At 38.0% G+C, this 26,178-nt stretch overlaps 1 protein-coding gene across 4 annotated transcripts in view; it reads left to right on the top strand.

The window, feature by feature from the left end:
• LOC119860974 (phosphatidylinositol-binding clathrin assembly protein-like) overlaps positions 1 to 20,645 on the top strand; it is a 49,242-nt gene extending 28,597 nt beyond the window's left edge. The window contains exons 11-21 of one of the 4 annotated variants that reach the window (XM_038415231.2): positions 1,260 to 1,396; positions 2,008 to 2,111; positions 3,257 to 3,403; positions 6,517 to 6,627; positions 7,628 to 7,744; positions 7,856 to 7,886; positions 8,741 to 8,861; positions 14,159 to 14,182; positions 14,328 to 14,384; positions 14,664 to 14,771; positions 16,053 to 20,645. In XM_038415231.2, coding sequence (XP_038271159.1) covers positions 1,260 to 1,396; positions 2,008 to 2,111; positions 3,257 to 3,403; positions 6,517 to 6,627; positions 7,628 to 7,744; positions 7,856 to 7,886; positions 8,741 to 8,861; positions 14,159 to 14,182; positions 14,328 to 14,384; positions 14,664 to 14,771; positions 16,053 to 16,067 — 972 coding nt within the window. In that variant the 3' untranslated portion in view covers positions 16,068 to 20,645. The remainder of the gene's footprint in view (positions 1 to 1,259; positions 1,397 to 2,007; positions 2,112 to 3,256; positions 3,404 to 6,516; positions 6,628 to 7,627; positions 7,745 to 7,855; positions 7,887 to 8,740; positions 8,862 to 14,158; positions 14,183 to 14,327; positions 14,385 to 14,663; positions 14,772 to 16,052) is intronic. The other 3 variants (XM_038415234.2, XM_038415232.2, XM_038415236.2) reach the window with 3 other exon arrangements.
• Positions 20,646 to 26,178: the final 5,533 nt, after the last annotated feature.

Below are 26,178 nucleotides of genomic sequence, written 5' to 3'. Positions count from 1 at the left end.
TGGTGTAGTGTAGAGAGACATGGCTAGTATATTCATGTGGTTGGTGAGATTAAGTGAGCTAGGCAGCTGCTTATCTTTGGGGCATTTCTGTCTTACTGATATTAATTAACTTTGGGGGGCAAAAAAGGAGCACTTCTCTGTGCTTGGAATTTGCCATCAGGTTTGGTAGGACTTGTTGGCTGGTTTCCAGTATTTGAAATCTAGGGTTGGTTGCTGGCTGACTGGGCTAGATTTCCCTTTATATGGGAGAAGGGGACAGGTTAAATTGTTGATATGGAGCAGAAATCTTAATTTAAATGCAAAAATAAAATTTTGCTGAGTTGGCTTTTAGAATGGAAAGCTCTCCTAGTACTATCAACGTGTGTTTTGGTTGGTTTTTTTCTTCTTCAAATAACTCCTGTTTATTTTTCAAAATGCCCTTTGACATGCATAGAATTCCATTTACTTAAATAGGATTTCAAAAACAAACATGCACTCAAGCAGAGCTGTTGTCGGGAAAAGGAAAGAGGGGTAGACTACATGAAGTTTGCTAGGAACTTTGAATGCTGTCAAATTCAACAGTGATGGACACTGTATAAAAACCTAAAGTAGATAGTCATCAGAAATGTGTCTAGTACAAACAAGTTTTTGGAGATGTGTATTCATAATCAGTTTGTCTCCACCCTATACAGGATAGGTTATAAAGATACACCTCTATCTAGTGTTAGCTACCTGCTGGGCCTGGACCATAATATTTATTTTACTGACAAGGTTTTCCATTGGTCCTGTAAAGTTTGTAATGTTCCAGAGGTTAGGAACCTCCCTGCAGAAGAGGTTAGTTCCTTTTACTTTGCTTACATTACAAATTTTTGCTAAGTAAACTATATACATATCCTGCAGTGTTAGGTGCTGTATAAATGCATGCCACAGTATACAATAAGCATGTACTATGGGACCAACAGCATGAGCCAAGTATGGTGTGCTAGATTCAAAACTAAACATACTGGCATTTGTTTGTTTTGTCAGATTCTTGACGTTTGTCAGATTCTTGATGATTCAACATAATTTTGAGATTGTTTTAATAGAAACATTTCCATTTTCCCTTAATATTTAAGCTAGTTATATTTCAGTTTCTTGGGCATCCCAAAAGAATGTGTGATTGGTGTTAATCAAGCCTTTATTATTAAAAATCCTTCTTGAAAAAAGTACTTCTGAAGATTGAAGAGCTAGTACATTCAAATTTTAATTAATTAGTATGTCTCTCTTAATTTATCTTTCAGGAGCAGCGATTAAAAGAGATTTCTGTGGTATCAAATTCCACTTCTACATCAGCATCTCCAAGCACCTTATCAGGGAAAAGTGTGAATACCACTACAGCTGTTGACATCTTCGCAGCACCAGCACCTACAACCAGTAGGTGAGGGACACTTTCTTCCCTAAGCACGTGTAAAACACTGCATTGGCCAATCACCTGAAAAACTGAAAGGCATAGTTAAACTTTACAGAATATATTTCTCAAGAGTCAAAATAATCATATGGCTGACTGAGATTTTCTTGATATTCAATTAGATACCAAACTGCAATGCTTCACTTGTGGTTGTTTTTTTTGGGGTTTTTTTGTTTGTTTTTTTTTTTGTTTGTTTTTTTTTGTTTGTTTTTTTGTTTTAATTAATGTCCTGTAGAACCATTCTTGGCCTTCACTATGACTTCCAGAAAAGTAAACTTGGAAACATATGTATTCGCTCTGTAATTCTAATAATCCAGTAAAATGAAATTGAATCTTTGAGGCTGTAGCAAACAAAAATATTTTGTGCAAACCACATGCAATTTTTAAAGTATTAAATGCATATTGGACACATTTTTAGCTGTATGGTATTTCTAGGAGCCAGGACGTATGTGCAGAAACTTGAAACAAAAAACAAACTCCCTTCTTGCTTAATCTGCTCAGGAAATTTAAATTGGATAAAAGACCAAATGATGCTTTATAATTAACTTGTGTAGCTCATATTTTTTTCTCTTTATTTTCAGCATGCCTAACCTAGCCAGTGATCTCTTTGATCTTCAGCCTGCATTTGTTCCAACTGTACAGAGTACTCCAGCTATAGCAACATCAGCAAGCAGTGCATGGGGAGGTAAATCACTATTGTAGTTTAACAGAATAGATGATAATCTTAGCATCTGGGAATTCATCAGTTATCGTTGTCTTACTAAAACAAAAACTCACGTTGAAGGATTAAGTTGTATGTTCAGTTAACTGCCAGAAATCCAAATATTACTACTTAGCTTGATAAGAGATGAAACTGGTCATCTTAGAGTTGACATTAAATTTAAATGCATTAAAGAGCATTACATTCTGTATTTTAGAGAAATTACAAATGTTATTCTGTTAGGGCAGAAAACAGATTTGGAGTACAGTTAAACTCCCGTTTAAACTTGCTAACTTAAAAAAAAAAAAAAATTCTCTGAAAAGAAATATGTGAAATCTAGAGTTGGTTTTATTCTTTTACTGCAAATAATGGACTTGAGGAGCATTCTTCTACTAGATCCATAGTATGGAATTTAAAATTTAGATGACTGTTTTGGTGATAATGTGTGAAGTAGAATAGAGTAAAGCTTGCTCCACTGCAGCTACAGCAATTGGCTTTGCAATTTTTGATGATAGTAAAAATTGATACTTCATGGTAAACCAAGCAAATTTAACTGGGAAAACACAGGGCCAAATTCTGTCCTTCCATGCGGATGCACATCTCTCATTAATTTCAGTTACTTCAACTTGCACATGCACAACTGCCATTGAATTACCTGAGGGAAGAATTTGTTAACTAACAAGATGCAGTTTTTATAAACACTTAAATAAGGAAATGTTGCCACCACTAAAACTGGTAGTATGTTAGTCAGTGGAGTTGTGAATGATCCCAATGCCATTTGCCAAGCTTGGAGGCCCAGGAATGTGTGTCCATAGGTAATGCCTAGGAATTCTGTTCACAGGTGAGTAAATGTCCTTTTTCTTAACAGAATGATGATGTGAAAAACATCAGAATTAAATATTCTCCTTTTGAGGCAAGGAAACTGGTATGAGTTTCAATAAAACTGTCTGAATTGGGCAGAACACCATGTGGGAAAACTTATAGCTAGAAATTTCAAATAAGTTTGCTTAACCCTAGTTCTGGGAAACTGTCATATTGTGATGTTCACTATCTCTGTGCTTCTCTGTGTGCTATTTGAACTCTAGATTCTTTTCTTTCCTTTTTTTATTACTTACTGCTATATCTGAAAGGTCCTTTCTCGTCCTCAAATGGTTGTGTTGATTCTCCACCCCATCTGGACATCTTTGACATGAAGCCAGTTGAAGAAGCTGTAAAATCTACTATCCCTTTCGTGTCTTCCACCTTTACCTCCAAACAAACAGTGGAACAGTTTCGTGGTAAAACCTCCTCTAATTTCTTTCCAAATGGAGACAATAGTGATAGCAAACTGGGTTGCATAACTCTTCATATGTTTCCAATCAATTCTAATATTAAAAATATGGCTGTCAAGTAATTAATCATGCTTAATTGTGCAATTAATCGCCTGTTAAATAATAGAATACCATTTATTTAAATATTTTTGGGTGTTTTCTACCTTTTCAAATATATTGATTTCAATTACAACACAGAATACAAAGTGTACAGTGCTCACTTTATATTTATTTATTGATTACAAGTATTTACTCTGTAAAAAAAAACCCAAAAGAAATAGTATTTTTCAGTTCACCTCATGCAAGTACTGTAGTGCAATCTCTTTAATCATGAAAGTTGAACTTACAAATGTAGAATTTTATGTACAAAAAAAATGCATTCTAAATAAAACAATATAAAATTTTAGAGCCTGCAAGTCCACTCAGTCCTACTTCTTGTTCAGCCAATCTCTCAGACAAACAAGTTTGTTTACATTTGCAGGAGATAATGCCGCCGCTGCCTTGTTTACAATGTCACCTGAAAGTGAGAACAGTCATTCTCATGGCACTGTTGTAGCCAGCATTGCAAGATATTTGTGTCAGATGCGCTAAAGATTCATAGGGAGGGGGAGGAATTATTTAAGCTCAGCACCGGTGTGGACATAAGAACAAATGGGTATAAACTGGCCACCAGGAAGTTTAGACTTGAAATTAGACGAAGGTTTTTAACCATCAGAGGAGTGAAGTTTTGGAATAGCCTTCCAAGGGAAGCAGTGGGGGCAAAAGATCTATCTGGCTTTAAGATTCTACTCGATAAGTTTATGGAGGAGATGGTATGATGGGATTTTGGTAAGTAATTGATCTTTAAATATTCAGGGTAAATAGGCCTAATCCCCTGAGATGGGATATTAGATGGATGGGATCTGAGTTACCCAGGAAAGAATTTTCTATAGTATCTGGCTGGTGAATCTTGCCCATATGCTCAGGGTTTAGCTGATCGCCATATTTGGGGTCGGGAAGGAATTTTCTTCCAGGGCAGATTGGAGAGGCCCTGGAGGTTTTTCGCCTTCCTCTGTAGTATGGGGCACAGGTCACTTGAGGGAGGATTCTCTGCTCCTTGAAGTCTTTAAACCATGATTTGAGGACTTCAGTAGCTCGGACATAGGTGAGGTTTTTTCGTAGGAGTGGGTGAGTGAGATTCTGTGGCCTGCGTTGTGCAGGAGGTCAGACTAGAGGATCAGAATGGTCCCTTCTGACCTTAGTATGTATGAATATGTCCCTCCATGCTTCAACCACCATTCCAGGGGACATGCATCCATGTTGTTAACGGGTTCTGCTTGATAACAGTTCAAAGCAGTGTGGACCAATGAATGATCATTTTCATTATCTGAGTCAGATGCCACCAGCAGAAGGCTGATTTTCTTTTTTTGGTGCTTTGGGTTCTGTAGTTTCTGCATCATAGTGTTACTCTTTTAAGACTTCTGAAAGCCTGCTCCACACCTCGTCCCTCTCAGATTTTAGAAGGCATTTCCAATTCTTAAATCTTGGGTTGAGTGCTGTAGCTGTCTTTAGAAATCTCACACTGGTACCTTCTTTGTGTTTTGTGAAACCTGCAGTGAAAGTGTTCTTAAAATGAACAACGTGCTGGGTCATCATCCGAGACTGCAATAACATGAAATATATGGCAGAATGCAGGTAAAACAGAGCAGGGGATATACAATTCTCACACAAGGAGTTCAGTCACAAATTTAATTAACACGTTATTTTTTTTAATGAGTATCATCAGCATGGAAGCATGTCCTCTGGAATGGTGGCCGAAGCATGATGGGGCATACGAATGTTTAGCATATCTGGCGCGTAAAAACCTTGCAATGCCAGCTACAAAAGAGCCATGCAAATGCCTGTTCTCATTTTCTGGTGACATTGTAAATAAGCAGGCAGCATTATCTCCTATAAATGTAAACAAACTTGTTTGTCTTAGCGATTAGCTGAACAAGAAGTAGGACTGAGTGGACTTGTAGGCTCTGAAGTTTTACATTATTTTGTGTTTGAGTGCAGTTATGTAACAAAAAAATCTACATTTGTAAGTTGCACTTTCATGACCAAGAGTGCACTACAGTACTTGTATGAGGTAAATTGAAAAATACTATTTTATCATTTTTACAGTGCAAATATTTATAATAAAAATAATATACACTTTGATTTCAGTTACAACATAGAACACAATATATATGAAAATGTAGCAAAACATCCTAAATATTTAATAAATTTCATTTCATAGTTTGTTTAACAGTACGATTAAAACTGTGATTAATTGCGATTAATTTTTTTAATCATGTGAGTTAACTGCGATTGATAGCCTTAATTAAAAACTCTTTTGGATTGCCATAATTTCAACCAAATAATTATATTTTAATTTCAGATCTTGTAATGCATGTAAATATTCATTTTTTAAATGTTGATTATATTTCTAGATTTGAAACTATCTGGTTTATTTTTGTTTCTCTACGTGATGTGATCAAGTATCTGAACATTTCTACTTTCATTAGTTTTTACTGCCTTTCTCTCAAAATTCCTTTGGACATCATTCTTTAAAATTCAGGAATGAACGTATTAAGTGACAGGTTTCAGAGTAGCAGCCATATTAGTCTGTATCCGCAAAAAGAAAAGGAGGACTTGTGGCACCTTAAAGACTAACGCATTTATTTGAGCATAAGCTTTCATGAGCTACATCCGATGAAGTGAGCTGCAGTTCATGAAAGCTTATGCTCAGATTAATTTTAGTCTCTAAGGTGCCACAAGTTCTCCTCTTCTTTTTGCGTATTAATTGAGGTTTCTAGATTTGCTATATATTTAGTAGATACTGGATTCTTCCTTTTTATTCTTGAAACAAAATTTCAAGTCTGTGGTAACAATTAACTTTCAGGGTTTTTGTTGTTCTCCTTTCTCAAATCTAAATTTCCTTTTTTTGCATGAAGATGAATTTAGTGGTCATACGCTTACATACACTTGTGTGTTTTTCCTTTGACAGTTGATGGTAACTTTTTTTGGACAGTACAGATGGCTTTACTGTATATCTAATTTTTAAATTTATATTTTAGGATTTCCTCTTCATTCGGCTCCTCAGAGCACCACCTCTTCCATAATTAATGTGGATTTTGATGCTGTATTTGGAGGAAAGTCAACAGCACACGAGTACAGGACCACAAGTGGTAAAAACTATCTTATATTAACAAACTTAAGATGACTTCTGAGAATGCAAAACTGAATTTATAAATTGAACATAGGTTTGGTAATTTAACAAATAATCACTTCCATAATAGCTAGCTTGTTTGAGTTCTACTTTAAAAATAGAATACTTAACTAGCTTTCATTCATCTAAAACATTGTGTAATGTCTCTTCTCTTTCCCCCTCCCTCTCGAATGCAATTGTCCATTGTGGCCCACTGGATGTCTGTTAATGGGTAAGTTTATATATCAAACTGTTTTAAACACTTCAAGTTGAATTGTAGTGGTGTTTGTTAGTTCTGTTTGAAGCATGTTATATTTATCTCAAACGTAATTATTGTGTTTGAGGGAGAAGACATGCTATTTAGTTCTTGCAAACAGTTCCAAAATCCAGGTAAAGATAATATAATGGATAACACATTCTGTGCACAAATATTTTAATACAGTTTCTGCTGGTCATTAGTAGCTTGATATGTTCTTGAAAGGTGAAGAGGTATTTTTTACAATTTATATGCAAAAGTTATTATTATTAACTTTTTCAAGGAAGTATCATGTTGCCATCTTTTGTGACAGAACACTTAGATTATTTTGTAACACTCCTCTGTCAGGTAGCTTTTTTTCACTGAAAGTTAGGAATGGTTCAGCTTACGTACCTTTTGAGATCAAATTATCTTAGTGTAGGAGCTTTCTAAAATTCCTGCCTGTAACCGTTTAAATGAAACTCATACATGTTCTAGTATTTTATTAGAATTAGACACAGAATTCAGAATTCCAAGGGAAAAAAAAAAAAGATAAACCTAAATTTTGCTTGCCCCTTGAATACCTCTTTGGCGTGTTGAAATTGTACCCAAGCTACTGGTAGTGTCATATGAGAACAGTGCTTTCTGGAGAATGGAAGTTTTGTTTGTCTGTTTTCTGTATCAGCCAAAATGTGGTTGTTTTAGTGACATTGTTTCTATGTTCTGTTTTCAGTTTTTATTCTAGAGGATGTATTACAACCAACGGTACCAACACAATGTGAGAGAGCCGTTCTAATCAATCAGCAGAGTGGAAAAATTTTAGCAAATGACCTTGATTCATCACTCGCTAACTTAGTGGGAAGTAAGTGTGAGGGTGTTTTTTTTTTTTAAACTTATTTTTTCTTGTCTATTAACGAGAACATATTTTGCTAATTAAATGTGTTTTGGGGGGATTATCTTTTTTTTGTTACAGATCTTGGCTTTGGAGGAACCCCTTCCAAAAAGTAAGATTTTCTTTTTTTGTACTCTTGACTAAGCTCTTAAAATTATGCAGTGTGAAAAGTAATGTTTTTTCTTTTTAAAATAATTCCTTGTCATAAAACCATGCTATAGCCTAACATAGTCCATCACTAAGATCTTTGGTTAGTAAGGTCTTCGTTCTGAAAACCATGTACATTGATCAGGAAATCTTGTTATCAACAACAGCGTTCAAACATAATTGTGACTAATAGGGTTTCAGCCATATGGACAGTTTCTAAATAGCATTTGATAGTATGATTGATTAAATAAATCACTGTAAGATGGAGAACAGTCATGTATCCAGTCCTTGTTTTTAAAAAAAAAAAATGCTGTGTAAATTTAGAAAAAAGAAAGATGAGAATGAAGTAGCCTACTGGTTCAGTGGCATCCTTTTAAGCATCTAAATTAGACTTGGAGATTTGAGCAACCTTGCTTGTTAATGTCAGATAAGGCATAATACAAGTGAGCCACTGGATAAATAGCTTTGGCAAATCGTTTTCTGTAACATGCTCTCTGAGAAACTATTGAGCTACATTGCATTACATCTCATCTTGCTCGAAAAGCAGTGGAAACTGTCGTAATAGCAAGAACACAGATAACAGTGACAATTGGAATAAGTTAGCGGTGGAAATGAGATTTTCTTATATAAGAATCTCAGTAAATTTCTGGTGCCTACATGAGTTTTCATCTGTAGCAGTGTTCAGTTTTACATGTCCTCTGATTTTTAATTATCTGCTTATAAATAGAAATTCTTTTCAGTTTCCGGTCAAAGTTGTTATATTTTATGCAAGAGTCTGTTAGCTCCATGGGGAACCTTAGTTCTGTAATTTCTTTTTAGGTCAGATATGCAATGGAATCAGCCTACAGAGAAGAAACTTACTGGTGGAACAAACTGGCAGGCAAAAACAAGCACATCAACTACATGGAATCATGCCCCCATTCCTCCTGCTCCACATATGGTAAGTGTTGTTCCATTTCTGACTTCAAATTGTGCACCATGAAAGTGTATACACTGCCTTTTCCAGTGATACAAATTTAAAAAAAAAAAAAAAGTACGAGAGGCTATTCCAGTTGAGGCTGGAGAATTGCCTATGGAGCAGCTCCACACTCAATGACTTGAAGGGGAGTCGACTTTTTCCCCTCTGCCTCAGAAACTCCTGGCTTTTTGGATTGTGCTAAAGCTAGCATTGTGCAGTTAAAACTCTGTTCTTTTAAGTTGTCTACAGATTCAAGAAGACCCACTGTATTGGTTTCCTTTGTTAATAAATGAAAGGTCTATAAGGACTAGAAGCTTTTCTTAAATAAAAGCTTAGCAGCAGCAGAAACTGCTGAGCAAGTTCCCTGTTCACCAGGAAAAGTCTTCTACTTGCCAGTGGTGAGTGGATTTGTCAAGATTTTAATGACGAGGGGAAAAACAATAACTGAAAATGTGAAAAAGAAAAGTAGTACTTGTGGCACCTTCAAGACTAAAAAATTTATTTGAGCATGAGCTTTCGTGAGCTACAGCTCATTTAATTGGATGCATTCAGTGGAAAATACAGTGGGGAGATTTACTCACACACACACACACACAGAGAGAGAGAGAGAGAACATGAAACAATGGGTTTTATCATACACACTGTAAGGAGAGTGATCACTTAAGATGAGCCATCACCAGCAGCGGGGGGGGGGGGGTGAAGGAGGAAAACCTTTCATGGTGACAAGCAAGGTAGGCTATTTCCAGCAGTTAACAAGAACATCTGAGGAACAGTGAGGGGTGGGGTGGGGGGGAGAAATAACATGGGGAAATGACAGAACTTGTAAATGATTTTTTTTGTTTCAGTTTTCACCTAAAAGTTTAGTAGTGATTGGACATCTAATATAGTGAATGCCAGTGAAAATGAGGTAGGATCAGAGGCTAAAATAGGGAAAGAACAAGTTAAAAATTATTTAGACAAGTTAGATGTCTTCTTGTCGCCAGGGCCTGATAAAATACATCATGGAATATTCAACTTGCTGAATATGGAGCTGTCTGAGCCATTAGCGATTTGTCTTTGAAAAGTCATGGAAGATGGGCAAGATTCCAAAGGATTGGAAAATGGCACTATATTTGCCCATCTATAAAAAGAGAAATAAGGACAACCCAGGGAATTGCAGACCAGTCAGCTTAACTTCAGTACCCGGAAAGATAATGGAGCAAATAAATAAGTCATCTATTCGCAGAAACTTAGAAGATAATAGGGTGATAAGTAACAGTCAGTATGGATTTATCAAGAACAAATTGTGTCAAACCAACCTAATAGCTTTCTTTGACAGGGTAACAAGCCTTGTGGTTAGGGGGAAGTGGTATCTGTGGTATATCTTGACTTTTAGTAAGGCTTTTGATACTGTCTCACATGACCTTCTCATAAACAAACTCAGGAAATACAACCTAGATGGAACCACTATAGGGTGGGTGCATAGCTGGTTGAAAAACCATTCTCAGGGAGTAGTTATGAGTGGTTCACAGTCAAGCTGGAAGGGCGTATCAAGTGGGATCCCACAGGAATCATTTCTGGATCTGGCTCTATTCAATATCTTCATCAGTGATTTAGATAATGGCATAGAGAGTACACTTATAAAGTTTGCGGACGATACCAAGCTGGGAGGGGTTGCAAGTGCTTTGGAGGATAGAATGAAAATTCAAAATGATCTGGACAAACTGGAGAAATAGTCTGAAGTAAATAGGATGAAATTCAATAAGGACAAATGCAAAATACTCCAATTTGGAAGGAACAATCATTTGCACACATACAAAATGGGAAATGACTGCCTAGGATGGAGTACTTCTGAAAGGGATCTGGGGGTCATAGTGGATCACAAACTAAATATGACAGGTTTCAGAGTAGCAGCCGTATTAATCTGTATTCGCAAAAAGAAATACAGATTTCTGGCAGGTGCCGCGGGGAAGAAGCTTTTGAGCCCAGGCTGCCTGGAGCCCTGGCAGGATGACGGAGGCAGAAGCCCCAAGCTCTGGCTGGAGGGGTGGGGGGGAAGCCCCAATCCCCAGCTGGAGGGGTGGCTAGGGGTAGTGGTGAAGCCCCAGAGCCCGGGCTGCCCCAGCTTCAGCCATCAGGGGCAAAAATCCCCAGCCCGGCATAAGCTACTGCGGGAGGAAACTGCATCTGGACCTGGAGCTGCGGGAGGAAGTTGCGGGGGCGGGGGGGAGAGACTGAAGCCTGGAGCCCAGTTCCTGAACTGCTGCAGCACGAAAATACCACCCTCATTTTTGCACTTCCTCTGGAGATGGGTCTGATCTCCCCACCAAGAACAGCCGTGCAGGGGAAGGACAACTCCTGTTTCTCCCCGGCATGGCCGCATTAGCAGGTCAGAGCTGGGTTCCGAGCAGCAGGGGAGCTCAGATTTCACAGGGGAGGGTTCATTTTGTGGTCTGTGACATGGTTTTCACGGCCATGCAATTAGGAGGGCCCAACTTCTGAGGTAAAATTGAAAAAACTGGGTTTGTTCAGTCTGGAGAAGAGAAGACTGAGAGGGAACACAAGTTTTCAAGTACATAAAAGGTTGTGACAAGGAAGAGGGAGAAAAATTGTTCTCCTTAACCTGTAGGGATAGGACAAGAAGCAATGAGCTTAAATTGCAGCAAGGGTAGTTAAAGTTGGACGTATTAGGAAAAACTTCCTAACTGTCAGGGTGGTTAAGCACTGGAATAAATTGCCTAGGGAGGTTGTGCAATCTCCGTCATTAGAGATCTTTAAGAACAGGTTAGAGACACGCCTGTCAGGGATGTCTAGATAATATTTTTAATCCTGTCACAAGTACAGGGTACTTCACTAGATCTCTTGAGGTCCCTTCCAGTCCTGTGATTCTATGACTTGCAGGTATGTTAGCTATTGATTTTAGTATGCCTGCCTTCATACCATTGAAAAACTTACATTTAAGGGCATTTTTAAAAAAAATCTAGATTCCAATTTTTCATTTTTGAGAAGGACAGAAATTAACAATGTTTGTTTGCTTTTTGGAGAGGGTACAGTTGTCTTAAGGTAAAACGTATCTCAAGGGATAGTTAGGTTTGTTAAGAAGGGACCTAGTCCATCTTCCTTCTGAATCCTGAGAGAACACATCTCGCATGTAATAATTGCCATTCCCACTTGTTTTGTCCCTGTCAGGCTTCAACATGGCTGTTTTAACTACTTCATTGCTGATAATACTTTGCATTTTATAGTCGTCTTTGTGTAGTTCTTGGTATAGCACTCTGTCTTATTTAAACCATCTCAAAGCACTTCAGTAATGAAACGTATTGCTGTCCAGGATGCATTAATTATTCAGATAAATACTAGAAATGTTTCTCACATGGCAATATGCTGACTCACCACTGAGGAAATATGACTGCCAGAAATAAATCCCAAATAATATAAATTGAAATATTCAGTTACAACTATGTTAAACCAATAGACGAAGAGCGGGAAGCACCCATAGGTTATATCTATGCCTCCTTGTTTAGACACACTAATAAAATGAAGGGAACAATGAAATGGTTAGGACTGATCTTTAATTAAACTCGTCATCTGCTTCTGTTGCATCCATGGTTTAGAAACATAACTTCTGAGTTTCAACAGATCCCTTGAGAGTATGCAAGAGACATTGAGGCAAGGGTAGATTGGGAGAGGGGGATTTGATAGTTCACTGCTTCATTTAGTACATTTGTATGTTTTTAATGTATCAGTTAAAGTTCTTCTAAGTGAGTATTTGAAATACTTAGCCTGTATAGAAAAAATACAATTCCAGGTCTTGGATAAAATTTTCAAAAGGGCCCAACTCCCATCTTCAAGGTTCGTTTATTTATTTATTTATTTATTTAAATACTTGTGAAATTGTGTGCCTTAGGCTATTTTGGGGAGTTTGGGTACTAAGGAAAATGTTCTGGGGTTTATGCCTCTTGCCTTTAATACATAGATTATACTTTTGGAAAGATGAGCAAATGCCCATTTTTGTCGGTTCATGGTTTGTTATGCCCAACCTAAATCAGGTCAAGCATTGTGACGGACTGTAAGTCATCCATTGGCTGAGGCAAAATAGCTATGCCAGAACTGAACAGTAAGTGGAAAGTCCTGAGTTAAACATTCCATAAAGCAGCCCCCAAAAATTCAAGGAACAGTTCTAAGCATCTTCGTCATTCTCAGTAGTAACTTCTTGTCAATATTCTGGATGTTCAACAAAAGATATGGAAAGATGCTATGGATCTATTAAAATCTGCAACAGCCTGATTGTTGTAGAACCAGTAATGGGGGATGTTCTTGGATTTATTCATTCTTGTCCTGAACATTTTAGGAACACAGAATATTTTCCTACCCTTGCATACAAATGTGCTAATTGTATCCCTGAAATAGCTGCCCTAGTTAAAGAAGTAGAACTAGAATGTTTATTTTAATAATCAGTCAAAACAATCAAAGCCTATCAAATGGCCAAGGGGATTTGGAGAGCTACTGTGTGTTCCCCAAGCCCATGTACAAAACACATACTCTTTCATATCTGTCATGCAGATGGAATCTTCTAGTCTCCATTTTCATATTCACTATAACTTACCAACTGTTAATGGTGTGCACACTTCCCATTAGGTCACAATGGGACCGCAAGACCCTGAATGTAGCCCTGTATAGAAATGAATCCCTAAATGGTGTTCCTGGCACTGATTTCCTCTTCCCCTTGCTCCTGCTCTTCAGTTTCTGGGCTTGCTTCAGACACCTGGTTCCTTATTGTAGGGCAGAAAACATATGGAAGCTGTCTTTAGGCTAAGAATCTTTTATGCAACTTGAGCATCCCTTCCTCTCCATTCCTCACTGCTTTTTATGATGAGTGATCAAGCCTTTCTTGTTCTCTCCTATTCTCTTCTTCTTCTCCTAAAATAACTATACTATGCCTATTTCCTGAAGGTCTGAAAAGCAAATAAAGGTTTCAAATATGGCTGGATTAAGGAAAAATATAATAAATGCCTCTGTTAGCCTGAAACTAGTTATTCTTTGCATGTTAGAAAAGGAAAATTCTATCCAAGTTACGTGGTGCAGCATGTTAAATTAGCTGCTTTTGCTGTTATAGCACACTGCATTATATTGTTTTGTACATTTATCCATTCTAGTTAAAGACTATATATTATATTCACAATGAAAAGCATGGAGATAGCTAATTTCAGTACTATATCATAACCCATTCCTGGGTTAAGTTGTCTAGTTTCAGTACCACTTCAATAATTTTCTGTCCTTATTCCTTTTTGGTATGCCAGAATGGAGTACATTATCCTGGATATGTAAGTTACTTTCTTGTAAACTTGTAACCTGTTTTAAGTACTTTACAAAATATAAAGGTATATTTTGTAAAGTCCCTTACTAAATGTTACTAGTAGAACTGTATTTTAGATAATTTCAAGCATAATTTTCTTCTTGCTATTAAAGGTACCTGCTCCAATGACCTACCCAGTGACTACACCTCAAGTGCCTGTATATGGAATGGTAAGGAGTTTGTTATAACTGTATCTTCACACTTTTTTGTAAATGTAATTGTATATTTGTTTGCTTGCCACGTTTTAATATGCTAATTTGTTTGTGTAAAGAAAGGAGTATAAACCAACTAAAAGACCTGAGACTACATACCTGTTGCTTCTGTTGTTGTACTGATTTCCAGTATATCACATACAGCACAAAATATTAAATATGAAGTTTCCAAGATTAATTTGAGTTTAAAATATTACTTTGATTAACTCTTTCCCTGTCTTTCTCTATACCTTACAGGTACCTCCTCAGATTGGTGCTGCTCCTTTAATGGCACCCCAGCCAATGATTTATACACAGCCAGGTCTCCAGCCAACAAATCCCTTTGCGCCTGTCCCTGGAACACAGGTGAACGCTTTTTTTTTTATTTTTTTTTATTATTTTTTTCAATGTGAATTTAAAAGATTAAGGAAAAGTTCCAGTTTTAGGAGTAAGTGTATGATGATGATGATGATGATTTAAAAAAAATAAGCTTGGGATTCCAGTAGTTTTACAAGCATCTTTTTCTAGGCCCCTTAAATTACAAATGCACTTCAGTGAACTATCCCAGCGTACACTGATGACCTCATAGTGTGCCTTTTAAAAAGGCAAGTCCAGCTTTTGTTCATATTGTATAGGTCTCTAAGGTTTAATGCTGTTCAAAAAAAAAATTGCCATAAAGATTTAACACTGTGATCTAAAAGAATACCTTAAATAATACAATGTTAAGTAAAACTGGACTTTCTTCCTTCCCAGCCAGTGTTGCAATTCTGAACTCATTAGGGCTACAGTCATCTATTTCCATGCTTGTAGGGGTTACTCTCATCTGTGTAGCAACTCGTTGTAGGCACTACAGCCTGAAGGGGAGGAGGTAAATGAATGGAGAACAACCAAGCACAGGTTACTGGTTAACATTGATTTGAAAATCCTTGCCTAGAAACTGTAGGCATAGGTGAGATGTGAGGGCAGTATTTGGCTTCTAAGACTAGCCAGCCAGTCATTCCCCTGGATGAGTTCAGCCTTACACAACACAGCAGGCAATGAATTGATGTCTTCTGCTGGTTTGGGCCCACAGGTGGAATGATAAAATGTGATCTTTACACATTTTATGTGGGATGTGAGGAGAAGATTCTCACTAATTTATGGTTTCAGAGTAGCAGCTGAGTTAGTCTGTATTCGCAAAAAAGAAAAGGAGTACTTGTGGCACCTTAGAGACTAACAAATTTATTTGAGCATAAGCTTTCGTGAGCTACAGCTCACTTCATCGGTTGCATCCGATGAAGTGAGCTGTAGCTCACGAAAGTTTATGCTCAAATAAATTTGTTAGTCTCTAAGGTGCCACAAGTACTCCTTTTCTTTTTCACTAATTGATGTGCTCCATTGGGAGAACATATATATTTCATGCTCAGCTGTGAGGTTCACTCCATCTATTTGTATCAAAACCCTAAATGTTTGCGTTTTGTGGTTTTAAATAACTCTCCATAAGAAACCAAATAAGTAGTGCACTATCTTCTACCTCACCTCTCAAATAAAAATCTGGTTACTTGAAACCAGGAAACTGTTCGGCTTGTAGGTACGTGAATTGATTCATTATTCTGTAGAAATAGTGCATTGAGTAAACAAACTTAAACTTTAATTTCTGTCTTGCAGATACAGTTTATGTAGAGCAGCCAAAGCAGCAAGATACATTGACGACCAAATACTGGTAAAAAGAAGAGATTGAAAATTCGGTGTTCTCACAGTGCAGTCTTCAGCAGGGCATCCACTTTTCCTGTGTAATATAAAATTACTTTGAATTGCAATGCTTTAGAGATTCTTGTTTATAACAATCACTATGGTATGGAATCATGTTTGTTTGTTGGTTTTAGACTGCAAGACTAGCTTCAGTAGAAAACCAAAATCTTTGAAGCTAAAGGTCACTTTAGAAGAGAAGAATCTGACTTTTAAGGACCTATACCTTCTGAAGAGGGGCTTACTTACATAATTGCTTTGCAACTTTATTCATCAACAGATGGCCTGTAGAAAGTTGACTAAGGGCATGATATTTCTATTTTATTTTATTTTCTCCCTAAACTGTGTGGCTGTTGTAATCAAGGCACAACTCAAATGAAGTTGAGCAATAAAACTTTCATATGCTCTAATAAAGTACTCTGATAGAGTAATGCTTGTATTATCATATAAAGCCAATATTGTGTGAAATCAGACAGCTTTCTCATATTAGAATAGCTTCTTATAATTCACAAATTTTATACTGTGAGTTTTAAATGCTGTGAATCAACTAACTATATATAAAAACAATTAATGGAAAACTGGTCCATTGGCATTATGGCAGTGCGTTATATTGCCAACTGAGAGATTCAGACTTCGGCATAGGCTTGAGATCTGTCTCCAAGCAGGAGCAGATAGTAGTATGTTACACAATAGCATGTGCAGCTTCCAAACAGATAGTGATAGCTGCACTTCCTTACAGTATCTTTAGTGCAGATAGCAGCGTTGTTTTTAGCTCTAGCAGGAGTTGCCTTTATGTCACAGTAAAACTGCAGACACATCCAGCAGCAGCAAATTGGAGGGATTAGCAAATCTTGTTGCTGGCCACTAAAGAGGAGAAATGTCCACATTTGAGTAGTTCGGCAGTTTAAAAAAAAAAAAAAAGACTTTTCGGACTAGGAATTATGTCATGATATTGTCCAGCCCTTGACTATAGCTTTTGGCACTTGTTCAACAACAAATCCAGTCCTTACAAATTACAAAAAAGTAATTATTTTTAAATGTGTTAGCTTTTAAGTACGTTTCTTTAATGCTGCAGTATCTTTTTTGTCGAATTTTCAAAATAGAAATACTGTATTTAAGAAATGTACATTTATAAAAATCTTGCAAACCATTATCTAATCTATGAAAAATATTACTGCAATCTAGCTACGCATATGCAAAAATGATTTCAAAAATTAGTTTTTCATATTTATTAAATAAAATATTCCATAAAAATACCTTAGAATGTTGGATTAAAAAATACAGCCTGATCTTTCATATCTTTGAATACTGAAGAATAAAAATGATAGCATGAAAAAAGTATGTAATTTGACATACATACAATTCAGAACATGTTTCCAGAACTTTAGTGGGAGAATAGAAGAAAAGGGAAAAGTGCTATTCTATCATTTAAATCTCACTGTGGGATAATCTTAAACTGGGTCATCATAAAAAGAAAATAAGCGTCCTTGTTGTTTATGTCAGTATAGTAGTGACTGTATTGTCTTGGGGCTGTTACGCTAGCAATAATATCATTAAGGGTAGTTTACAGATGCCAACATGTCATTTAGTAATCTTGCCAAATTGTTCTAGAGCAAACTTTTGAAATACAGCACTTAAATTCTATAATACCCTTTTCTCTAGATATCTTTTTTTGTTTGTTAATTTTGTGCCAAGAGTGTAAGGGAAATATACTTATTTCATAAAAGAAATATACTTTTTGTCAAACGAAATGAGAATTTTTAAGTCCTTTTGACACATGTATTTGAAATTTGTAACCACTAACTTTCTGTGAAATTAAATGTTGCAAATGGAACAGATGTATTAAGCCAAAATTCTGGACATGTACTGGCAAAGATATAAACTGGACTAACATACGATTAAATATTGAAATTGGAATTTAAAGGCTTTTGGCTTTAATCCCCTCTTCCTGGGTTGACCAAAAATATTGTATAATTAGTTTTAAGCCAGTGAATTCTCCAGTGCACAGAGTGGCCCTCCACATGCTGGGGAAACATACCCATAACTTGAAGTGAGACATAATGTTTCAAACTTTATTTGATATAGGGATGAATTCCATTGAGTTTACTCAGCATTTAAAGATCTTGCTTCCAACAAATTCTTCTGTCTTAAATCCAGTTTAGATCAGTACCTGTGATAGACTAGTATGTGTTTTTTAAAATAGTTAAGCAGTAATGTTAATCCTCAGAGGTGGTGAACAGGTAATGTCTTGCACTGTAAAGTAAATATCAAGACTTTTTTCCTGTAGCAGATTATTTTGTAGTCCATTTGGTCAAATCCATTTTAAATTATATCCTTCTTATGATTAATTTTAAATTATTCAAATGAATGAACAGGCAGACAGCATACGTTTACTGTAACTTTATTGAAGAGCTACATTCTGAATAGCTAGAATGTACTTGTTCTGTACTTCCTGCAGTCAAAAATAGGCTCAAATACTTTAAAATTTCTGATTGGCTAGAGAAATTTTAATGACTTAGTTGGGCAGCTTTCCTGTAATCAGACTGTCTGATAAGTTTTATTTAGTGTTAAAAAGGAAAAAACAGCCACAGTGTACATCTTAAACATTTTATAAACTACCTTCCCTTTAGTCTTGTACAGCATTTGTTGATGCATTAATGGGTTTACATAAAAATCTTGTTTTAGTTTTATCTTTGAAGAAATGGTGGTTTTAGCATATTTCTGACTTCACAAAAATGTACAGAACTGTTTTTAGCAACTTGCTTGTGAACATATTTTAATATGTAAAATGCTGGAGTATCATTTTTAGCCCATAATGTATGGTTTCATAAATAAGAATAATGTAACTGCAAGGAAACAAGACAGTCAAGGTTCTTAAGGCTCAGTATTTGCCCCTTGATCTTCTGAAAGACACTTTTTGTTGTAAAGCAGAATTATCCCCATTATTGGGGACCATATGACTTAAAAAAAGGCCTTGCAACCGTTGCAAATGGTAGCTGATACAAGAGCAAGACAACAAAGGACTTTTATGTATATGGCATTGTCCATTCGCTCCCCTACTAATCCTGTTTTTTGTGATTAAGCATCCTGTTCTTAGTGCTCTTCAGCTCCTTTCTCTCAAAATCAGTGAAATCTGAGGAATGCCATGCACTTCCATCATGTATTCCTTTGGCACTTGTGACTATCATTCCGCTTAACAGCTGAGATGTTAACACTATTGCAGCCCCTTTTTTGGGAAGCAAGTTAATATCTTTCTGATGGGGCACTCTACCATAGAATCTATTGCAGGAGGTAGGACGGAATGTGGTAATATTGAGCTTTGTTGGACTTGAAAGTGTCCCTTTTTAATGTCCTTAACGTACATTATGAATTTGCCTCCAGGAAGTTCTCGACTTCAAATTTAGAGTCCCAACGAGAATTATGTAATAGAGAAATTTTAGCTCTATGCACATAGTGGTGGGGAAAAAAAGTAGGGTAAAAATAGTGAGCATACGTTTTGTAAAATGTTGAATAACCTCTTACTACAAGATTGAATACAGGGTGTGTCCAGATCTGGATTTTTGGTGTGTGTGTGGGGGGGGAGGGGGGTGTTAACAATTTTAGAGTATCATGCACTGTGGATCGGTGCTTTATTTGTAAATAAAAGGGAAAACTTTTTTCTTTTGGGTAGTTTGTATCGTAAGGATAACATCTAAAGGCACTGTGTACCAGTCATTTATTTCCATTTTAAAGATTATATTTTTGAGTAATGGAAATTGTACATGTTATCATTTATACATTTATTGGTAGAGAAATAGAAAAGTTATGTTGCTATTACTCTGAAGCTGTATTTGATTGTCATGTATTGCTAAATACATTACTGCATAGCTTTTTTTCCCACAAGTATCTCGTGCATTTATTTAAAGAGATTGTAATAACTGGTGCAGTTTAAAAAGAAAAAAAGATGATTTACATTAGGAATCCTCCTTCAGTATCTCAAACCTATAGCCCTGTGTTTCAAGTCTAATCCTTTACCTGACATTTGGCTGGGGATTTCGTCATATAGAGCACTGGCGCAAAAAAAAAAGGTGCTGAACAGATTTATTCATTTGGAATTATTTATTTAATAGCTCTTTCATTTTATATGTTGCATTTTCCCCATGTATAACAGGTTTTGTGCCTTTATTGGGTATTTATTTAAAAGGAGCTTACTATAATGTAGGAGGTTGTTTTTTACAGGCTTATTCTTGTATGGCTGTTTCTTGAAATGAGTTCCTTTCCGTTTTATAATAATGGATACCAAATGTGTAGAAAACAATCCATTGACCATAAAACTGGGAGTGGGGGGGAGGTTTAAAGATACAAATTCTGCTAAATAAAACATTGCATAAGCACAAGACTGGCCACGTTGACATTTAATTGTGACACTCAATTTAACAACATACGAAACTGTTTTGGGTTTTTTAAGATTGTTGCTCAGATTCATTCATTTGTTATTGAAAGGTTTTGAAAAATAAACTTTGGCACAAATAAGATGCGTTTATTTTTAATGTGTTCAGATATTTAAAGCTTGTTTCAAAATTGCTATAAGAGAATGGAGTTAATTGTTCTTGCTTAATCTTCCTAAAGAGAGTGTGATAATCAAAAGGCTACTTAGTTTGTTATATTTAAATATAGTTGTGGCATTATGCCTTCCTTGCTGATGACATTCAAGTGATGCCTACTTTTTTGTAATTTAAGGGTTTGATCCATCAGAAGGTCAGTCCAGTAAATGGGAAGGTCAGTTGCTTTTGTTGAAAAATAAGTTTTTCTTTCCTTATGCAGGCTAATGTTTAATGGGGAACTATTCAGTTAGTCACTAAACTTTGTGGGGATTTAGTGAATCACTGAAAATAAAGTATATTAGATAGACAGTTGCCGTCCCCTAAACTTATCCCCATTTGGGATCATTGTCTGTTTGCATCTTGGATGCAGTAGACTTTAGTCAGCACAGAAGCAAAAAGGGGCAACATCCTCAGTTGCGTGGTTTTGTTATGTACACTGTTAACAAGAATCCCTGATACAAGGACGTGCAATTCTTATTCTTAACAGGTGGCTGACATTTGTAGCCAGTAAATTGCCTTTACTGAGATTTTTTTTCATTCTCGAAAAAATAAAATTGCTAGGTTTTTTTTTTTTTTTTTTTTCCCCATCAGAAATTGCAGCATTAGGCAACTGGTTTGTTTAAAGCAAGCAATAAAAAACTAAGCATAAATCCTAACCAGGCAGTGTTCACTGTGGGTAGGTATGTAAAAGCCTCCAGAAAACAGCAAATGAAAGGCAAATCCATTTACACATTGCATTCTTTGGATTTTACTATTTTGGTTTATTGTTGCTAGGGAAATGTCTTGCCTAAAGTTCATATCATTTGATGTCGCAGTGAGTTACTCTTGGAAATGGTTGTTACAAACAACTGGCTAGATCTTAAGCTGAGCCATAGGTAGCATGAACTAGACACAGTAAAGAAGAACCCAAATCCTGCCTCCATCCATATGTTCCTAATGCTAACTTAGGTTTTTCAAAGTTTCCTATGAGACCAACACTTTAAGCAGCAGTATTTTGAACTGACTGCACTTTGGTGCAAGTTTGTTAGAAGATTTGTTTCAATTAATAACTTGAAATAGTAGACTGCACATTCTTAAAGTACTGGGTCACTGCCAGCAGGTCACGTTCTAATACAGAGGCACAGTTCCAGCAAAAGCTTTTTGTTCATTATAAAGCGTTTTAGAAAGTTCAGGAAATCAAGCTATTTGGTTAACCAGCCCTGACCTACATCTGTGCTGTGGATCTGTTCCATGGAATGTTGTACTCCTCTCAGAATTCTGTTCCAAAACATAAAAAAATCCATGCACAATATTTTAAAATTGTGTATTTTGTCAAAATAACACAATATAATCACCCCAGTTTCAATTATTTTCGTAATTTATTTCAAAATAGCTGTCAACAAGTATGTCAGCAATAGACAACAGCAAAAAAACAATTCCCCCACCAGCAGAATTAAACCCCTCCTACAACTCAGTTCCAGTTGGGGAGTGCTGGAGGGGATGGGGGGGGGCCTCAGAGCCCTGACATCTGAACTCCCATCCCCCCTAGAGCCTAGCTACGGGGCAGCCCCAGCCCAAACACCAGCACCCCCTCCCCATGTCCCAGACACCACCACTCCCTTTCCCCAGATCCTAGCCATGGGGCACCCCTCAGCTCAGTACCTCCTTCCCTTGGAGCCAAGCCGTGGGCACACTCAGAGCCCAGACACCAGCATTCCTCTCTAGATCCCCAAGATGGGGAAGCCCCAGCCCGGATACCAGCATCCTCAGAGCCTTTACTCCCCCCGAGCTTCTTTACTGTCCTGACGGGGGATGTGATGTGATGCAGACCTGGCCTCCCTCACTCTTTGCTAGAGCTGGGTTTCTGGGGCCCTCGCCCGTCACTGGGAGAGTGAGGATCAAGCAAAGTGTGCAGCCTCCAGCCGAGCCAGGTTTGGCAATCTACTCACTGCAAGCTGGGCTCCACAGAATCCTAGTGGCAGCCAGAAATTCTACAGCCCCAATTCTGTGGGGGAAACAGGGAATTCTGTGAAATTCTTCATTACGCAGTAGCGCATAATTCCCCCAGAAGTAAAATGTATGCCTTGATCCTAAAAGTGGAGCTTTGTGGACAGTTCCTTGTACCTGCACATAGTCCATGGGAGTTACTCAGCTCCTAAATATTCATTGTAACTAATAGGAAGATGTATTCTTAACTTACTTGTATTATGATAGCACCTAGGAACCTTAATCATGGACCAGGCCCCCATTGTGCTTGGCGCTGTACATACACACAACAAAAAGTCTCTGCCCCAAAGAGATAAACAACCTAAGTATAAAACAAGAGACAGCAGATGAATGCAGATTTACTCACTGGTGGGAGTTTACAAGGAACAGAGTCAATATTAACATGATAGGCACATTTTGTAGGCCAGCAGAAGCTACCTTTAAAGTATTTTACATATAAACCTTAGGACCAGCTCAATTTCGTATGTAACCATAAATTCTGTAATCGCTTATTTGCTACCCTTTGTTAGTTTCCTTATCCATGTTCTGACTTCCACCTTTATCTGTGCCCATTAAAGAATATTTGCTTGTTCACTTTAAACAAGAGCCCATGGAAAAACCAAAAGGGTGAGATTTTCACACTGTTACCATAACTCTGCTCCTGCTGAAGTCAATGGGAGTTCACCTGCCCGAGAGGCAGTAGCTAGGCCAATGGAAGAATTCTTCTGTCGACTTAGGGCCAATCCCACCTCAAATCTACAAATATATGTTGGCACTTCCTTGTCTATTGCTGTCAATCTTAATTACAATTTCAACATTTTTAGCTTCACTGATTGCAGTTGATGCTCTTTGAAACATTCTGGACATATACTGTACCCTTAATTTTATTTTGCTAAATACTTTGACTATAATTAGAACTACTTATTTTTACAACACATACAGAGATCAAATAATGAGGGCGGTTTGGAAACAGGTACGCTGTAGTATGGTTTAAAATGAACGATACCTTTTTAAAATACACAATAGGCTTGGAAAATTATCTGAATTTTCTTTTGTTTTTGCACTTCATTAATTTTCTACTAAATTTTTATTGAATTAAAAAATATATGTAAGACTCGCATCCACAAAAACTCTGGCACCTAAAGTCCAGATTTAGGTGCCACTGTAGTCCACAGAATTCCTGCAAAGTTGCCACAGAACCCTCTAAGGTGCCTAAACTCAATCCTCACCTAAATTTAGATTGTGACAGTCCCCAGTGTGTATAAGTTTCTGCCTCTGCCTTCTAGCAGGCATGTGGATGCTTATCTCACCTCTTAAGTCCTACCACCATCTTCAAACCAGGTGAAGATAGGCAGGGCAATGCCTACCTTGCCTTTGAGATGCAATCCAGCTCTGCACAAAACAGATATGCTGGTTTGCGTCATTCTCGGTCTCTAATGTGGAAGCTGTTCCGTTTTGTTTAAATATGTATTGGGCTAGAGACGGAATGATTCTAGTCCAATTATTAGGCCACTCACTGGAGGTGGGAAACTCCTTTTCAAATTCCTTCTCCTCATCAGGCAGAGGGGGGAAAGTGAACTGGGCCCTCCTGCATCCTGGGTGAGTACCCTAACGTTCGGCTAAAAATTAAAGAGGCCTCTTTCTGGGCCCCCAATCTGTTTTGTGTGGTGTTAGGCGTGCACTGCTGCTGTTCTTGAAAGAAACACTTTACGTGCCTAGCTTCAGGAATGGGTGACAATTCATAGCTGTGGATCCCAAGAAGAGAGAGGTGCCTCCCGGCAGCCCCGACTTAGGGCTAGTCTACACTTGAAATGCTACAGAAGCACAGTAAAGCTATAGCACTTCTGTGTAAACGCTCATTACAGCCACGGGTGCGGTCTTCCTATCGGCGTAGTTAATTCACCTGCCCGAGAGGCAGTAGCTAGGCCAATGGAAGAATTCTGTCGACTTAGGGCTTGGCTACACTTGCAAGTTAGAGCGCATTAAATCATCCCCGGGCGCCCCAACTCCTGAGGTGTCCACGCTGGCAAGGCACTTAGAGCACCTGGACTCTGCAGCTGGAGCACTCCTGGTAACCCACCTCCACGAGAAGCATAGAGCTTGCTGCGCCCCGGCTGAAACGCCCGGGTGTCGGTGTGACCGATGTGTTGCATTACTGCGCTGTGATTGGCCTCCGGCACCGTCCCATAATCCCCTGAAGCCAAGTGGCCGCTCTCATCATTGTTTTGAACTCGGCTGCAGGCATGCGGATATCCCCTTTCAAAGCTCCGTTTCTGACAGCCGGCTGCTTATCTGCCCTGGGACAAAGCAAACCATTACTGTGGAATGCTCCTGCTGTGAGTGTGAGAGAGAGAGGTGGAGCGAGGGGAGTCTGCTACTGTCTGAACTTATAAGACAGCATGCTGACACACTCTCTGCCCCCCAAAACATACTGTCTCTCCCCCCACATACACACAACACACTCCCTGTCATGCTCACCGCCCCCGATTTGAAAAGCACGAGGCAGCCCCTTGCACACTGGGATAGCTACCATAATGCACTGCTCTTTGTGGCATTGCAGGAGCTGCTAATGTGGCCACACCAGTCTGCTTGTGGCTGACTGTAAACGCACGGCAGCGTTTTCCCTGCTGCTGTCTCCGAAGGCGGGTTTAACTCCCAGCGCTCTACATCTGCAACTGTAGCCAAGCCCTTAGCGCCATCTATGCTGGGGGCTAAATCTGTTTAACTGTCACTCAGAGGTGTGGATTTTTTACCTCCCCCCCCAGCAACATAGCTGGGTTGATTTAAATTTTGAGCGTAGACCTGGCCTTAGACACCTAATTCCCTGAGAGAGGCAGGGCTTAGGACACACCTCATACTTCAACATCTGCTGTTGGTTAGCTTAGGTGCCTCCTTGCCTAGCATGCTGGCTTTTGTGGATTCTGTTCTCAGACCTCTATCTCTTCCCACTGTATTGTTTAGAGAGCACCCAGGGTTTGTGGGTTCCACTGGATGGCTCGGCACCCAAAAGTTACACATTACAACACTGAGTGTGGATCCAGACCTAAGTCTTTTTTCAAATACAGCAAAGTTGTTTTTTATTACTGTCTCGGTTTAATAAACCATTTGCTTCCGATAAGTGAACTGGATTCACATACTGAAACTTAGATTTGGTCCCTGAATGTCCATATCTTGTTATACTGTATTGTTGTACGAGGAGCTGAAAGCCCGTGCTGTCAGATGGGTGTGGTGGTTGAGCCAAGCAACCAACCATCTGTGCTGTCTTTCATACAACCAATGAAAGTGTTGCATGCATATTAGCTGTAGAGTAAGGGTAGTGATTGAGTTACGTCTGATGTCAGGGTAGACCTATGCCTGGCTGAAGCTGTACACCACAAAGGTGTAATTCGTTAAATCAAAATGGCTGAGGATTTAAAATGTTGGCTGGTAACAGACCATGAATCTCAGTGATGATTGAACCTGGTGATCATTTAAACAGAGTTCTCAGCCATGCCTGT

This window comes from Dermochelys coriacea, chromosome 9, assembly GCF_009764565.3.
Source record: "Dermochelys coriacea isolate rDerCor1 chromosome 9, rDerCor1.pri.v4, whole genome shotgun sequence".
Classification (NCBI taxonomy): domain Eukaryota; kingdom Metazoa; phylum Chordata; order Testudines; family Dermochelyidae; genus Dermochelys; species Dermochelys coriacea.
Note: the sequence above shows the minus strand (reverse complement) of the source record. Positions and strands in the feature narration are given on the sequence as shown.